Below are 16991 nucleotides of genomic sequence, written 5' to 3' on the forward strand. Positions count from 1 at the left end.
GGGAAACAGAGCTGAGATTTACCTGCCTCCATCATCTGTCACTATAGGACATGAGATAACACGGACATGCTGCTCTTTTCAAGGTAAAAAGGGGCTTTTTAATTTCTGACTCCAACATTTACAGACTTCCAAAAGTGACAGTGGATTGGAGGGTGAAAGTGCCACCTCTCCAATGACACTGGACAAACCAACAGTCCTTCAAATTTCTCCTTCTCCACAAAAGAATGCAAAACAATAAGTTATTTACATGAAGTGTGTGAGAAAGTTCATTACAAGAATGTAAACATCAGAAGGCTTAGAAAATCTTAAAAAATCAGGGCAACAATCATTCTCAAGCCCAGGCAGTGTTTTGGGGATTCCTTACTTTTGAGGGTGTTCCATCCAGCAGAACCACACAGAAATGGTGCCTCCAAGTCCCAGGCTTTGTCACTACCTCCTCCTTTTTGCTGTTCTCCTCCCTTGACTGATGGCAGGTTTCTGATGAAAATACAGAGCCCAAAGTGGTGGCTGGCAGTGGTTCAGACAGTGAGACACAAACAGACATGGCGAAGGGGTGCCTCTGTCACTGGGCTTCACAGAGAAGGGACAGCTTTCAGCAGCGCTGAGCCTTCATGGCAGTGGTGCCTGCCATCTTTGTAGCAAACTCATCTCCATTTCCAAGCTGTCATCATCTTCCCTGGTGAATAAAGGTCTTTTTATCCTCCATTTTACCAGGCAATCCATCAGGTGGACAGGCATCAAAGCCTGACTGAGATAAACCAGCCAACTGTGAAATCCTTATCTGCAGTTCATCCCCACTCCTGGAGACCATAAAGCACATTGAGTGGGTTCTTCAAGATAAGAATACCTTTCTTTATAGGGTCAGAGAGAGCACAGAGTGCCATGAAACATGCTCAGGTCACAGTGCTGCATAAACAAGGCACTGGGAAAATGGAGATGTTGAACATACTTCCCCTCCTGCCCTCCACCTGCTCTCCCTCTGCCCTGTTCATAGCTACTGTCTATCCCTTTCCCCCAGCATGGATCAGGTAAAATCTTACAAGCCCAGCCCAAGGGTTTTCTGTTCAACTAGAAGAAGTTGGACAGAAGCTCTGCTGGAATAGAGATGGGGACCACATTTCTTAAGTGATCACACCACTCACAGAGCTTTTTCCTGGTGGATGAAGAGGGTGTGAGGCAGTCTCTGAAAGCAGATCCGCATAGGAACTGCCCTGGTTGAAACCATTCTATAATGGTTTCAAATAAATGGGCATTAAAGGAGATGCCTCTGACTTTTCCAAGTGTCTTCTCATATGGAAGTAAGACAAGTATTGCTGGATCAATTCACTTTCAAGCACTGTACTGATGCAGTTGCAGCTTTGCTCCCAGGGACAGCCTCTGTCATTTTTCACAGATGAAAAAAGTTTCTGTTTATTCTCCAGCTGGGCTGTTCCTCTATACCTGCAGGTCATCTATGGGGTTTGGGTTTAGCCTTAGCACCCAGAAAAAGCTGAGCAACCTTCTGGGTAGGTTCCCTTAACCTTGCCTCCTTTAACAGCTTAAGCAGTTAGAAGCAGCTTTTACAGCCTGTCTTGAAACTTTCTGCTCTTTGAGAAAACTTTTGACATAAGAAATGCCCCTGGGACCAACCACCTCCCTCCAAAGGGGTTATGATCCCGGGCAAATCAATAAACAAAGTGTGTTCTCTTCAGCAGGATGGTGGCCCAGCTCTGCCATGAGTCATCTGAACTAGCACACAGAGAGCAGAAGTCAAAGCCAGCACTTGAAAACATGTCCATGACAGATCAAGTAGACAGATGTGCTTAACTGAGCTGAAAACAACAGCAGGAAAGAACTTCTGGAGGAGAGAGAAAAAAGAAAACTATGTTTATTTCTGCCCATCAGGACAGCCTTCAGGAGCTTTCTGAAGGCTCCAGGGACTCCTAAAGCCCTTGTTCAAGCCTGAGCATGGCAGCAATACACACACATCTCTCTGGCAGGCACAAGGCTGCTGCTTTGTGCTGTGACAGTGACTGACAGCACGAGCGGATCCAGGAATGCCTGGGTACCTCCTGCAGCCCCTTCCCCACTGTCCCACAGCACATGCAGCAGTCCTGTCCCAAAGCACTGCCCACAGGTCTGCAATGCTCCTTAGGGCACAGAACACTGCAGCACCTGCAGCCACCCCCCTTCACTGAGCACCCCCCATATTGCACATGGGTGGGAAGCAGCCACGGACACAGTGGGCAGCTGGCCAGCCAGTAAATTAATTTCAAAGACAGGCAGGTGATAGATGGGATTCATGTGGGAAACAGGAGAGGATAAATTGCCCATCTGTGACTGATACAGCGGAGAACAGCACATGATGGAGCAAAATGAATGGGCACAGAGGGATCAAGGATGGAAAGACTGAGTGGAGTGTAAATAATTGAATCCCTGAGGCCTGGATCCTGTCTTTGGGACTACGTGGGATTGCAGACGTAGGAGCACAACTGAAAGGAATGATTCATGGGCTGTGTGTGACAGATAGGACCCCCAGAGCAATCTCTTAGTGGTGTGGAGGTGGGAATGCCGCTTGACAGGATGGTGAGGGAGTGGATGAGATGAGGAGCTTCCTCCACATCCTTCTGTGAACCTTTGAACTCAGCCTCTATGGAAACAACCTAGAAGGGTCTACCAAAATTAGAGGTGATGCCACAGCTCAGCACTCAGAGCCTGGTCAGGAAGACAGCTTGTCAATGGGAACCAATTCCCTCTACACAACAAACCCAGACTTACACCAAAAGCCTATTGCAGCTTAGTGCTGACAACTTCTTCCCTGCAGGAATCTTTGTCAGGGAGACTAAAACGTTAGAAAAATCAGCTCTTTCCCTTTCTGTCCATCTCTGCCCTGCTGCTGTGCAGGTTCAAGTTGGCAGAATCAGCCAGTAAGCAAGTGCCAAACCATTTCTAGGGCATTCCAGTCTCACAGGAGGCAGGAGCCCCCCAGTGCCTTAGGAAAGAGGCTTTCAGCAGTGCCACCCCAGACCGGCGTGCTGAAAAGCTGCTCAGAAGCGCTCTTGATTGTCCTGTGTTGTGTTGCTTGGTTTTGTCCCTGCAATTACTCAGATGGAAAGACAAGCTCCTGTACTTATGGTAGGAGACTCACATGTACACAGCACAAGTGCAGCTGGGACATGTCCAAGCACTTGTGCCCTTCTAGACCGCCTGCAGCAGCACAGGCACATCAGCTGCACTGTCCTGCTGCTACCGTGGATTTAACACCCTGCCCCAAATGACTGGGGGCTGCCAGAGGACACTAACTGCAGGTTATGTGTGACCACAGCATCCCTCTCACCAGCCTCTGCTCTCCAAGAGGCCACCAAGAATGGCCAAGAGAAAACGGGAGCCGTGTGTCGCCCTCCTGCCTGCAGCAGCCCGCAGGGACCTGTTCAAGCGGGCATTTTCATGCTCTTAAGGCCACCTGTGCTTTCTTACCTTGCAGTTCTATTTTTTTCTTCCAAGTCTAAACCTTTAGCATCCATCACAAACTGTGGCAAAGAGGATATTTCATGCCACACTGCTGAATCATAGAGGTAGCAGGCAATCCAGTTCCTTAGTCCCAGTCCTCCTGGTACCGGGACTTCTTCCTGTATCTGTTTTAAGCAAATGAAGTGATAGATAGCTTGCTACTTTTTTTGGTTGATTTTTTTTTGGGGAGGGGGGTTTGAGATTGTGAACAAACTTTATGCTGAGATCTGTTGTCTCATAGTTCATTTCCAGCCTACCATGCCACCTAAACCCTGGGAAGGGTGGCAGAAAGGGACCTTTGGGTCTCTACCCCCCTGACACTTGGAACAGGATTACTGGCAACAGTAGATCAACAAAATTATAATCTTGCCTAGCTGAGTCCTGAAAATCCCCAAAGATGAAGATGCCAAAGGCCACAAATATTCAGCACATCTTCTTTCCAAGAAACACTAAGAGTATGGGGAAAGTTCAGATTTTCTCAAACAGTTACTCAAAAATGAGCATCAGATAGGGGTGAATGGATGTAAAGTGCAGCTCTGTTGAGAAGGACTTGGGGTGCCAGTGGTTAAAAAGTTGGACATGTCTTGTCAGTGTGCACTTACAGCCCAGAAAGCCAACCATATCCTGGGCTGCATCAAAAGAGAAATGGCCAGCAGGTCAAGGGAGGTGATTTTCCTGCTCTACTCCACTCTCACAAGACCCTACCTGGAGGTGGTCATGATCAGTGCCAATCTTTGCAGTAGGTACATCTCAGAAAGACCTGGCTAGCACTCACTGGACAGCAGCAAGGCCATGGAGCACCAGAAGAGTTTGACTGAAGTCCAAATAAATTCTAGCTTCCAAGCACAGAGGGTTATTCCACTGAGCATAAGGCAGAAACAGACCTTCTCTGTAGGGATGTAACTACTAATTATGCATTGTTCCCTGCAGCCTATATTCTAGGTTCATTATTGTCTCTCATGTTTGTTAATCGGCTACCTGATTTTAACAAGAAGATAACTTCTGGGAGATATGCAAATAATTCTGCAATTTTCCTTTCCAATGACTCAGCATTTGCATCAGAAATGTGTTAACAGAATACAAAAGCTATTTAGAAGCTCTCTGCATAATTATACTCTTCCTTGCCTCCAGTTCTTAATAATTTATGAAAGAAAACTAGTATCTTGTAATACTCAATCTTGCCAGAAGAAAAATTTTGTAAGTTATCTTTTCTTGTGTTTAAAATCTCATTTCTACAATTTTCCCTTCTCTAAAGACCTGTCTCTAAAATTTTCCTTAAATAAGGCACAATTAAATACTCTCAGTAGAAAAATATAAGTGAAACAAAATGCTTTCAGAATCGAGGAGACTGGCACCAGTTTCAAATATGATTGTCACACTGAGAGTCAATAGAGCACCTTTCTTTTACTTTTCCCTATTTTGTCCAGGATAGAACACATGTCTGTGACTGAGTTCATTACTGCCACAGAAAGGCAAGTGAAGTCATGTTTACCCAATGGTCCCATTCAAGCCATGTATTTGGGATCAAGTGCCACACATTGATGATCATGGAATTAACATTAAATATGTTGGAAAATACACCAGTGTAGAGAAGATTTTTTAGGGGGCAGCTATTCTCTTAGGAGACACGATGACAGTACACACCCACTTAGTGCTTGTTGTGCAGGAGTTGTTCAGGAGAAAGAAAGCTGGTCTGGGCTACCTACAGTGGAACACTGAGCTTTTACTTGGTTCATGTTGTTCAGGCTTTTTTTTTTCTGAGCAAGAGCTTGGAATTTAACTGTTTAGAGGAAGTTACAAGATTCACAACCTAAGAGATAACTTCTACCCTTGGCTTTGCTTTCTTCATGTTCCCCATGGTTCTGCTTTCTTCACCTTCAGCTGGCCCCTCTCCCTTTGAAAAATCACACCTTCAAGAAACAAGGAAACCCACCCCAGCACAACTCTCCAGTATTTAAGCCCTTACAATCCTTCCCTCCAGGATGGCAAATCCAGCAACCATCCCACCAATAACAAGGTAAGAGAAAGACACCCTCATCTCAAATGGCTTAACAGGGAAAGCTGGGACAGAAAGCTGGGAAAGCTAGGGAAGGAGATCAGGCAGAGAGAAATAACCCTTGGCATGCTTCACCAGCCACAAAACATTCTGATTAGGCATCTTGCTTAAAACAGCCAAGCCAGGGGCCTTTGCATGAAATATGCCTTGTGTTGGGCAGTAATCACAAAGATGTGCACAGAATGAAAATCTGAAACTGCAATCAGATTGCAGAGGTTACCTGGAGGAATAAGAACATATTAAGCAGATAATAAAATATCCTCCCTATGATACCATGTAGGCAGAGCACACTGTTAGAAAGGAAAAAAGCCATACTTGAAAGGACTCAGAGGTTGACACACAGACAGGAAAGGTGTATGTGATGTCTGTGTATGTACCTGTGTGGGACATGTGAAAACACTTGACAGGTCTAATCCCAGTTCACACATAGAAAGCACAGGCCATTTTACAAGAAGTTCATACCCTAGATTTTGGGAAACTGCATAAAAACATTTGCAGAGCCAGACCCTGTGCAAAGCCAACCTCTGGGCTCTGCAAAACTAACCACTCTTATCAGTGACGGCCAGATGAGATACTCTTTGGAAAGCAGTGCTGCCGAGACTCCAGCCATGCTGGAAGGACCGCGTGCCAAGGCTTTCCAGCACCCGTATTCTCACGCCTTTGGGAGGCAGGCAGGTTGCTTTATTGCCGGGACAGTTTTTCTGTTCTTTCTGTGAGAGGCGCACTCACAGCTCAGCAGAAGCCATTTCATGTCACTTTATTGTCACTTTATGACGAGACGGGGGCCCTGACCTTAAGAGCCGCACGGCACTGCGTGCCTATTTCCAACCTCCCTGCACTGCCCAAGACACTGCGATCAAAGCACAACCCCGAGGAGCTGAGGCCGAGGAGGGAAGCCTGGGGCACGCTGGAATCCCAGCCGGCGCCCCCCATTAACTGTGCTGCCGAGCTCTGACGGGAAAGTTTTCCATCCCCGTGAGCCGATTCCTGGGGAGGCTCCTACAGTGCTCAACTCCGTGTCCCTGCCCTGGCATCCCAGCCGTGAGCGTCCCCGCGGCCGCCCCGCGCCCCGCCCGGTACCGGTACCGGTCCCGCCCCGCGCCCCCCGTTGGCTCCCGCGCTGCCGCGGCCGTTGCGCCCCGAGCCGCCCCCGCTGCCGTCCCCGCTGCCGTCCCCACTGCTGTCCCCGCTCAGGTGGCGACATGGCGCGGCCGCTGGCGCTCCTGCTGCTGCTGCCCGTCCTCCTCGCCGGTACCGCGCACCGCGCCGGGGCGCTGGCGCTCGGGGAGGGGAGCCGGGGAAGTGGGAGACGGGCTGGTACCGTGTCCCGGCCGGTCCCGTCCCAGGGAAGGGCGAGCCTGAAGCGGTGCCGTGCCCCGGCCGGCTCAGCGGAGCGGCGGCGGGATCTAAGCCGGGGCACGGCACCGGAGCCAGCCGGAGGCTCGGCGGGGAACGGGCACGGGATGGTGACGGACGGAGCTGGCCCGGGCCGGGACCGGGACAGCGGCTACACCGGGGGATGCTGAGGTCGGACCGCGGCTGGTCAGGGTGTCCCCGGAGCCGACAGAGAGTGGTCAGGGGTGCCGGGAGGGGGCAGCGTACGGTCGGTAACAGCCGGGGCCGGTCCCGCGGGGCTCGGGGGGATCCGTGCCAGACCCGGCGCCGTTAACGCTGCTCGCTCTCCGCAGGTCTCCTGTCGTGTCCCGGAGCCATGGCCAGCTACCCGGTGAGTGCCGCCGGCCCCGCTGCCCTCCTGCCTCCAGCCAGGCCTCCCGCTGCCCCCGGCCCCTTCCCCAGAGCCGCGGGCCCCACGCTGGGGTGTGAGCCTGGCCTGGCTGCGGAGCCCGGCCCTGAGCAGGGGTCCCTCCCCGCAGCTGAGGCGCCCGGCACGCTGCTGGCTCCGCAGCACACTCGCCCTGGCGATGCCCAGCTCTCACCATCTCGGTCTGCCCTTCATGCCCATCTCTCTCTCACCATCTCGGTCTGCCCTTCATGCCCATCTCTCCCTCACCATCTCGGTCTGCCTTGCCCTTCATGGGGACTCGCTGTCCGTGTGTCCTGCGGATGCTCAGCGGTAGGAGGGGCTGCGCTGTGGGACGCACATACAGCACAGCTAAGCCGTGCCAGGCAGTAGGAGCCAAGCCTCAAGTGATAAATTCCCCTAAGAGCATGAAAGATAATGTGGCACTTTAAAATGCTGTGCCAGCTCCCCATGGACACCTTTTTACTGTGCATGCCCGGATTCTTCAGAAGCTGGGCAGAAACCTGTTTCAAATTGTGCAACTTTGGCTTCTTTTCTACCTGTCTTCCCTAGCCCAACTGTGCCCAGTATGGGAACCACATGTGTCCAAGGGACTACCATCCAGTCTGTGGCACTGATGGAGAGACCTACGGAAATGAGTGTGTGCTCTGCCTTGCTAACAGGTAGTCAGTTCTGTCCTTCCCTTCCCTACATGCAAGCAGAACATTCACCCTGACACTCCAGATAACTGATAGATAATTTACTGGCTTTGGATCATTTGCACTGTTGCACTGCAGTTTCAGCAGTGTCCTCTCAGCTGTGGATCCTCTGCAACAGATTTTATCATGGTACCTGTAAACGGGTTTGATTGAATTTGGTCAAGCTGGATTTACTGAATATTTGTATTAGTATTTCCTGAGAAGGAGCATCTCAGAGGAGCGTACTTGTCATGTTCATACAATGCCATACAACCAATAAATATAATGCCAGACCCACACTTTCAATCAGAAAACATGAAAGATCCCATTCAAAAATGCAGCTTTACATATAAAATATTTATGTTCAAGATCCAATCTCCTGTACTTCTTTTCACAAAGAAGAGTAAGAATGCCAAATGTTAGGAGAAAACACTATTTTGCCTTCAGGTTGTCTAAAAATCAAGAAAAAGACTGCCTGATATTTGAGAGAGGGTATTTTATTCTTTAACAATTTAATTTTTAAAAAAAAAAAATTGAAAACACAGAGAATTGGTATCTAATGAGCATTATTACTCTCCATTACAAATGATTGTAAACCTTTATAGAGCAGTCTCTCAGTACAAACTGAGAGGAGCTGCAGTTAATAGAAATTTTGATGGTAAAAGGCAATTTATATTAATGAAAGAAAAGATCTGTTTCTAGCAGAAGGTATAAGTGAGAGCAGCAGAATAACAGAAACAAAACTGTGAACAGATAGATCTCCAGAAAGGGAAGGCTGAAATGAGTTTCTGACTTTGGGGCTGAGGAAAGATTAATTCTGACCAGACAATCTACAAAATTCAAATTACCAAGATAAAAGAAACGTAGGCCAAAATAAAGAAAGTGACAAAGGTATCAAAGGACACTTAAGGTAATGGTATAAAGAAAGTGCTGAAATGAATATCTGCAGAATTTGGTAACACTTTCACCAGAGCACAGCACAAACAACCCAAGCAAGTGACAAATTGCAAAGAGAATTGGTAAACCCACAGTTTAGGAAAAAAAAAAGAAGATTAATCAAAATTCACACACAGTAGAATCTATTAAAAGGGGAAGAAAAGAGGTTCTGGCATGTTACATATTAGGAGCCTACCCATCTTTCCTGCCTTGAGTGATGTTGGAGTAAGTTATTAAGTGATTGGCTTTGTACATAGCCAGAGGTAAAGAGGAATGTAAGCAAAGCAGATACAGATTTGTCAGAAATAATCCTATCAAATCCATGAGATTTAGTTTTTTGGCACGATATCTGGCCAAACAGAGTAGGAGGATATAGAAGTATTGGTGCATGACATTAATAAGGCAGTTTACATTATCTCCACTTGACATTCACATAAGCAGACAAATAGTTATTCAGCTGAAATTGTTAAAGGATGAAGTCACAGAGGTTTGAAATGCTGCGGTTCAAAAGCAGTGATCAGCATTTTACACTTGAAAGAGCTATCATATTTTATATAATGAAAATTGCAAAATGGCACAGGTATGGTGATCTGTGCAGGATATTATAAAAATTCACAGAGATCTGGAGAAATGGAGTGAAATCAGTACAGTAAAAGACAAAAAGAAGTGCTGAGTATTGCCCACAGAGAGTGCAAATCCATATTGTGGAGATAGACAGGAGAGCATCTCACAACCTAAAGAGTATATTTAATCCTTTCAGAACAGAAGGACGGGCTTTGAGATCCAGCCTTTCTAGGATTTCTAGGATTCTTCATTTTTTTAGGCATGATCCCTCAGTTCCAGATGAATGCATGGCAGATTCCTGAATACAGCCTTGCACACAGAACAAAGGGTTCTCCAGTCAAATCTGCTGCTTATTTCAACTCCTTAAGTAACTCCTTAAGAAATTAGTGATAAGGCTTATGTCTTTTTAGTATAAGATGTAAAGTACATGTTTTGTGTGATACATGGGATTAAATGCAATTATAAACACGAGGCAGAATTTTGTCTTAACCATCTTCTTTTGCTGTCTTCTTACATGCTCAGAAACATGTATTTGGGTCTGAAGGTAACAGGGTGTTCAGATACTCTCCTGATCATTTTTCTTTTATAGTTCAGTAGTTGGCATATTTGGGGGCCTTCTAGTTTAGCCTGGAGTTGTTGTTCTAAAGTGTTTGACTTGGCATGAACACAACACGTATAAAACATTTTGCTTTATTGGAGGAATTTCAGCTTTGAAAAACAGTCCATAGTCATAAGCAATGATCATTCCACTCCAAGTAATCTAAGGTACAGTCTGTCACACTTAGGAAGACAGAACAAAGAGATTTTTCTGCCCTATTTAGCAGGCTGCATGACTAGTTGCTGAAATAGTGTAATGTGGTGATATAGAAACAGATACAGGGACACATCCAGTACTAAATTACAAAACAGTCACTTCTCAATTAACTTGGAGTGATTTTCAATCGCCATCTTGCAGGTTTGTTCTAGCCCATAGTTTAACCCCATGAAGGGACTTCCTGGAGAGAGTTGTACTTCCTGATGGCCAAGACAGTACTGTCGATGAGCTCTTTTAGCCATGAAGGAATGTGTGGGCACCTGGAGAGCCCCATGTGAATCTATAGAGTGAAGGAATGTGTGGGCACCTGAAGAGCCCTGTGTGAATCTATAGAGTGCTGCAGAAGAGGTTGCTGCAGTTGATCCATGATAACATGAGATACCTGGAGCAAAGGTGCAGCACAAACCCTCCCCATCCTGGCTCTGCAGTGAAGCCCCTTAATTGTAAGACCAAAGTTAGTTTTCCTCCTTACTTTATTTTTTTCTTTTAAAGCTTAGTTTTAATCTATTCTTAAGTGGGTGCTCACATGCAAATCCCAGGTCTCTTCCACACTCAGTGTCCAGTAGCAATGACAACATCTGATCTTAGTTTAAACCTAGTCTGACAGCAACACATGCTCTTTGGAAATAGATGCAGCAGCTTGAGGTGTCTCTGCAGGGTTTAGTGTGAGCGTGTCCTTCAGCCAGAACCACTCCTTACATCCATACCAGTGTTTTACATCCCCTGACCTTGATTTTGCCTTTCATATTCCTGATCTGCCTTCTGGCACTACCTTGTGGTTAAAAGATCCCTGATAAAACTAATACTATTACTAACTAGTACAGATTAACCCTGATTTTGGGTAAACGAGCCTCTTGAATTTCATGAGGAGTAAACCAGCTTGATTCTATTAAGATAAGGAAACAAACTGATCATCTGGGACAATTTGCATTCTATTAGTTTCTTTTTCTGTCTGCATTTGCCTGGTAAATTGAGATTTGTAAATGGAGCACCCCAAAATACTATGTATAGGACTTGCAAGAAAAACAAATCAGTGTTTCCAAACTAAGGGGTACTTGGCTAAAATTTCCCTAAAGAAGATTCCAGCATTCAGAGAACCACACTTTCAAAATTTAGCAAAGCCTCAGGTGCCCAGGTGCATCAGGATGCACATCCTTCCCACTGAATTCCCATGTGAAAGGGGGAAATACTGTAAGCATTAGAACTGGTTTGCACCTCAGAGACTGCAAAGTTTAACTTCTATTAGTGCTTTGTAATGGACACATTAGTCCTCATGGTGTGATTTGTCATGTACTGTGACAGGTATCAGATTTGCAGATGGTTTTATCAGGTTTTATAGGTAACAAAGCCTGTGGTAAGTTACTCTCTCTGTGTATGTGATTTCATAGATTTTTGCATCCTGGTTACTTTGTGGTGATGTTTTCAGTAAGTGATGCAATTAATGCAGCACTGCATTTAATTGAACACATAGAAAGAAATGAGATTGCACCTTATAAAATGTGTCTGTAAGATTCAAGTAGTGTTCCTCTTCTAATATATTTTTCTTCTGTTTGCAGGGAAGATCACACACATATAGAAATTGTCCGAAAGGGACATTGCTGATATGACAGATGGCTGCTTTTCAAGAAAATTAGAGGGTCACAGACAATGCAGATGGAAGTATGCCTTAAGTATACCTTCTGTGTAGCCTGTCTTAATAAACAAACTTGCATATTTAAAGTTTGTTTACTGTATTAAAACCAGTGGTTGTAAACATACCCATAGTACAGTTATAACCTGAACTCTGATGTATTTTCTTGCTAAAGATGGATCGTAAGAAGGGGATGTCCTCACTCTATAGCAGAAGATCAGTTGTCCAGAGAAGGGATTGAGTGCACCAAGGAAGGAAGTGAGTGGGTACAAAGCCCACAGTCCCTCCTGGGATCAGGGAGACCCCAGCATCTCTGTCAGAGGCAGTGCTCTTTGGTTCTGGGATATTCTGAGTCCACAGGTGCCAGCAACCCCTGGAGAGCCACTGGAGGGGTTTCTTGTGGTGGCAACCTGACACGTGCCAAGCCTCTGCCCCTGGCTCCCTACCTGCAGGTCCTGCTGGTGGGGGCAGTGACCTGGGCACCCTCTGCTCTTGCTGCAGGTGAGAGCTGTTTTGGAATGCTGGAGGCAGGGGCAGGGGGCATGCACTGCCCTCCAGGTCCCCATCCCTCTGGGCGCTGCTCCCCGGGACCGTGAGGTCACCGGCCTGGCTGGCACCCAAGAGCCACTTCCTGTGGCAGACATCAAAGCAAAATTGGAAAGCTCAAGACTCCTGTGAAGGGGTGCACTCCAGAGTGGCTCTGGTGGGCCTTCCCACAAGGGAGGGTGTGCAAGAACTGGGGTTTGGTCCTTTCCTTGTACCTGTCATGGATATGGGCACATATCTTAGATTTGTTCTTTCTGTTCCACCCAACAACAGTTTTTTGCATGCTGATTGAAATTAACTGTGTTGGGGTTGTCCTACAGTGCTTGGTAATACACAGGTGGCTTTTACCTTTGATCTCAGCCAAGCAGCACCTGCTCTCCCCCTGGCCCCAGACCATGGCTTTGTCAGGCTTTGCTGGGCAGCAGCAGTGCAGGCGGAGATGTACAGCACATTTCATGCCTGAGGAACATTCTCAGGTCAGTGACTTCGGGTTTGAAAAACAATAATGTTTTTGCCTTACAGTTCCTTTAAAGGGTCAAAACTATCCTTACCTTCCAGCACATGCCTGCTTTCATTTTCTTTGAGCAAAGATTAATCACTGGAGGGCTGGAAGCAAAAAAAAAAAACAAAAAAACAACCAATAACAGTAGTGTATCCCAGTTGTGTGTTTATGAAGGTTTATAGCTCAAAAAGATGGTGAATTTCAGTATGATGGGTGTAAATTTTTTTAAGTTAAAACTGTACATTACATTTAGGACCATTTTGAGAGCATCATCCAAACACTTCTTGAACTCAGACAGTCTTGGTGCTTCCCGGGGAACCTGTTTCAGTGCCTAACTCCCCTTTTCCTAACATCCACCCCAAACCTCTCCTGGCACAGCTTCACAGCATAACTTAGAATAATATTAACATAATAGTGGCAGATTCATGGCATAATTCATTATACAGTGTTATAGAATGATGTTACTGTAATCTTTAGACATCAACAACCTTATGGCAAGCATTCCTGTTGGCTTATGACACATGTGTGAGGCTAACAAGGACTTATGCCAGCTGAATGGCATGATCATGAATTGTGAATCAAGAAAGGATCTCTTTTCTGTCTGAGCTCAGGTGGTTGAACAGTCTTTTGATTGATTAGGATTTTATGATATTTTCTAGCTTCACAGGAGCAGCACAGCCCTGATCTCACTGGGAGGAGAATGTGCAGCCATCCATATAGATGAAAGGAAGGTCAGAAGATGGCTTACTGCCTTTTGCTAATGAAACGTGCAGATGAATGGCTTTTTTTCCGTGGTTGAGCTGCAAGAACAGCATTTTTTTAACTGATTAAATTCTCAACTCTCCCTCCTGTGGAATTTTAATTGTTTTTAAATTTGCCCAGGAAAAATGTTTTTAAAAGTTCCCTGAACTCCACATGCTGTCACTGAGCAGGCACAGTGTGTGTGTTTTCTGGGACAGCTGGGCTCCAGCTCCCAGCTTAGCTGGGGGTAGTTTGGAAGTGCTCAGGCAGCCTTTGAAGGGAATGCAGGCTTTCTCCTCCAGAGGTGTACTGCTCAGTAACACTGGTACCTAGAGGAAAAGAGAAGTCTCTCCTGGGTGACACAGGACCACGAGCAAGAGTAGAAGGGAAAGCCATGACTAAATCCTGTGGGAGACAGTCCGTACAAGAGCTTGGATCTGTGGATTTCCAGCTCGCTCTCTAGGCGGCAGCATTTGTTTTCTTTAAAAGCTCCTTTTGTGTTGTCAGTAGGGGGTGTAGGAAAGGCTTTTTATTCATCATTATCGTTTGAATGCATAAACGTTCTGTTAGGAGCTGTTTGTTTTCAACTGTATTGTTATTAATGTCAGTGATACTCGGTCAGTCTCATTTACTTGGCAAAGCTAACTTGCTTTTTCCTGATCATTGAATCCGAGTGGTTTTTTGGAGGAGACTCCATGGCACACAATTTGGTAGAAACGTTATTCTGTGGGCAGATGACTCACAGATGAAACTGTGGCATTCATTGCCATGTGTAGGACTGCACTGGCTTCTATCTTAGCTTTGTGATTTTTGAGCTGGTCACGTAGCAACTGCTTCATTTTCTAAATGAAAGACATCTAAACATCTATAGAAGCAGCATAGGTTTCTGGGGAATTCTTAGCTAGATAACTTCAGAGAAAACCCCCAACTTTTCTCTGTAAAAGTGCCTCATCTTTACATTGAGGAAAAATTAACCTCTTTTAAGTGCTTCTTCACTCAACTGGTGAGAAATTATGCAAGAATCTGGTACATGTGTTAAATAATTTTACCTTTTAAGCAGTTCTGAATATTTCTTCCTGACATTAGGAGCTGACTTAAAACTGTTCTTACATAAGATAGTCTATTCCAGCTTCCCCAGTGAAAAATCCTATTGTGAAGCACTCTGGAGCAGAGAATAGGGCTGGGACTGAGATCTTTAGCTTGTCAAGTAATATCGGGTGTCACTATAGATTTTGTGGGATATTGTAGTAAGCCCCAAACTGCTGCACTGGAAGGGCCTGGGTTTTCTAGAAGTCCATTCTTATCTGCCAGTCCCCTTCAAATATTTTGGGTATCCAGAAATGTGCAGATGTCTGTAAATGGAGACTTGAAATGAACCCTCTCTCTTCATTTAAAGGTGTCAAAGAGGAGTGGCTTCTGTAGGAGGCTTTGGGGCTGTTGTATCCGTGTTTCTGCCTTCACTAGGCCTCTGGTAGGGAACATAAATACAGCTGAGTGCACAGAGCTGATGTGAAATGTGAGGTTGTGAACGGGGGTCACAGCAATGATTAAGTTTATCTGCTAAGAATCATAGAATCATGTAGGTTGGAAAAGTCCTTTAAGATCATCAACTGTATACCTAACATGCTAAGTCCCACTAAGTTGTGTTACCAAATGTAAATCCTGACAATCAACCAAATGCAAATTGTGTCCCTGGTGCTTTCTCTGACTATCAGCTTGCCCTTTGCCCAGAGGGTGCACTCAATCCCCTTGGCCAGATCATTAATAAAGACATTAAACAGGACTGGCCCCAACACCAATCCCTGAGGAACCCCACAAGTGGCCATCCAGCAGCTGGATGTAACTCCATTCACCAACACTCTCTGGGTTGTGCCACACAGTTTTTTACATGGCAAACAGTGCATCCATCCATGCCATGATCAGCCAGTTTCTCCAGGAGAATTTAGGGATCTGCAACCATAACCAAAGTTTAAAATTGGACTGTCTATTGAGAACTAGATAATATTCATGTCAGAATCAAATAGGACAAGGCAATAAGCAAATTATCTCCATGGATCAGCTAAAGTAAAGACTTCCTAAACTCTGGGCATAAGTAAACTCCTAGCACCACCTGTTGCTATGTGACTGAGTCCAAAAAGAGGAAAAACCTGCATATTTTGGGGACTTCTTCCACTCCTACACAGAGAAAGAAGGGTATCCTTTTAAAAAGTCATCAGAAAAGGAAAAGAAGGTTTTTAACTCTGAAAACTGTTTGGGCTCATGAGGAGGGAAAAAAACATTGGTTGTTTTCTGACAAACATTGCCTTTAGACTCTTCCATGCACTAGTAAGGCAAATACCCCACATAAAAGTAATAATGGGCTAGAATAGGGATCTTGTATACATACAAAAATTTTGTTAAATACCAGCAAAAGTTTCTTTCCCATGAGGAACTCCAGAACAGGAGCATGAAGAGGTTTTAGGAACAACATTCTTCAAGATGTCCACAATTCTGCTGCTCACAATCCTAAGCTACCTGATCTAGAGGGCCCTGCTTGGTGCTGGAGGTTGGATTAGAGACTGGAGAGGTCGTTTCCACCTCACTTATTCTGCAGTTTGCAATAGCAACAGGCAATTTGCAACCAGCACCTACGCTGCTCAAAGTCGGGTGTTATCAGAACCACCAGAGCCACCCTGACAGGACAGGTCTGACTTCTTATGAGAAAGCACCTCATTTATCTGGAGTCTGTAGGTGCACAGCAGAAAAATGCTCTGACCCTTCTGCCTAATTTCCCATCTGTTGCATTCAATTTCCTTGGGTGAAAACATCATGAAATGTTTAGGGTCAACAGTCTGCCATTGGGGAGTGATAAGAGTACTTTATTCAGAACAGATAAAACACTTTCAGAGCCTCAAGAAAGCCTCCAGGTCTTCAGAAATGACAGGACTGAAAAGCATCTGGCAGAGACCAGCAGGCTGTGAGCAGTTACACACCAGCTGTCTCCTGTGTGTCCCTATCCCAGGTCACCAACATTTCCAGTGCAACAGCAGGCTGGGCACAGAGAGCAGAGCTGGCCCCTTGTGTATTTTATTTTCCCCATGGCTCATATTTGCCATGGTCGGGCACACAAGTCAGCAAACCCATTTCTATGCACAGAACAGGTGAATGGGGAGCAGAGGTTAGAATTAGTATCTTGCTAAAATAATAGCTGCTAAGTGAAGTGTATTTAAAGGGAAGCAGGCTCTGGAAACCCCTGACAGTCTGTTCCAGTGTTCCCTTACCATGCAGACAGGCC

General features: G+C 45.8%; 1 protein-coding gene and 1 long non-coding RNA gene across 4 annotated transcripts in view; one reads left to right on the forward strand and one right to left on the reverse strand.

Moving 5' to 3' along the window:
• The window catches only part of LOC143693946 (uncharacterized), a 45692-nt gene extending 37959 nt beyond the window's left edge, over positions 1-7733 (reverse strand). Inside the window, exons 1-2 of one of the 3 annotated variants that reach the window (XR_013182043.1) lie at positions 7557-7632; positions 365-800 (exon numbers count right to left, since the gene is read on the reverse strand). This is a non-coding gene — a long non-coding RNA (uncharacterized LOC143693946). Of the gene's footprint in view, positions 1-364; positions 801-7482 lie in introns of all 3 variants that reach the window. The other 2 variants (XR_013182044.1, XR_013182045.1) reach the window with 2 other exon arrangements.
• SPINK2 (serine peptidase inhibitor Kazal type 2) lies at positions 6644-12017 on the forward strand. The gene is made up of 4 exons (XM_054633927.2): positions 6644-6796; positions 7234-7271; positions 7860-7969; positions 11855-12017. Exons 1-4 carry the CDS (start codon positions 6748-6750, stop codon positions 11898-11900), a joined length of 243 nt encoding a protein of 80 aa, XP_054489902.1. The 5' UTR covers positions 6644-6747; the 3' UTR covers positions 11901-12017.
• The last annotated feature ends 4974 nt before the right edge of the window (positions 12018-16991 follow it).

Source organism: Agelaius phoeniceus, chromosome 4 (genome assembly GCF_051311805.1).
Source record: "Agelaius phoeniceus isolate bAgePho1 chromosome 4, bAgePho1.hap1, whole genome shotgun sequence".
NCBI lineage: Eukaryota > Metazoa > Chordata > Aves > Passeriformes > Icteridae > Agelaius > Agelaius phoeniceus.

Bases quoted from the DNA above. Each gene is read 5' to 3' on its own strand.
- SPINK2 (XM_054633927.2), top strand. From the start codon at position 6,748: ATGGCGCGGCCGCTGGCGCTCCTGCTGCTGCTGCCCGTCCTCCTCGCC. The intron at 6,797-7,233 runs GTACCGCGCACC...CGCTCTCCGCAG, and splicing joins GCTGCCCGTCCTCCTCGCCG to GTCTCCTGTCGTGTCCCGGA. The intron at 7,970-11,854 runs GTAGTCAGTTCT...TTCTGTTTGCAG, and splicing joins GTGCTCTGCCTTGCTAACAG to GGAAGATCACACACATATAG.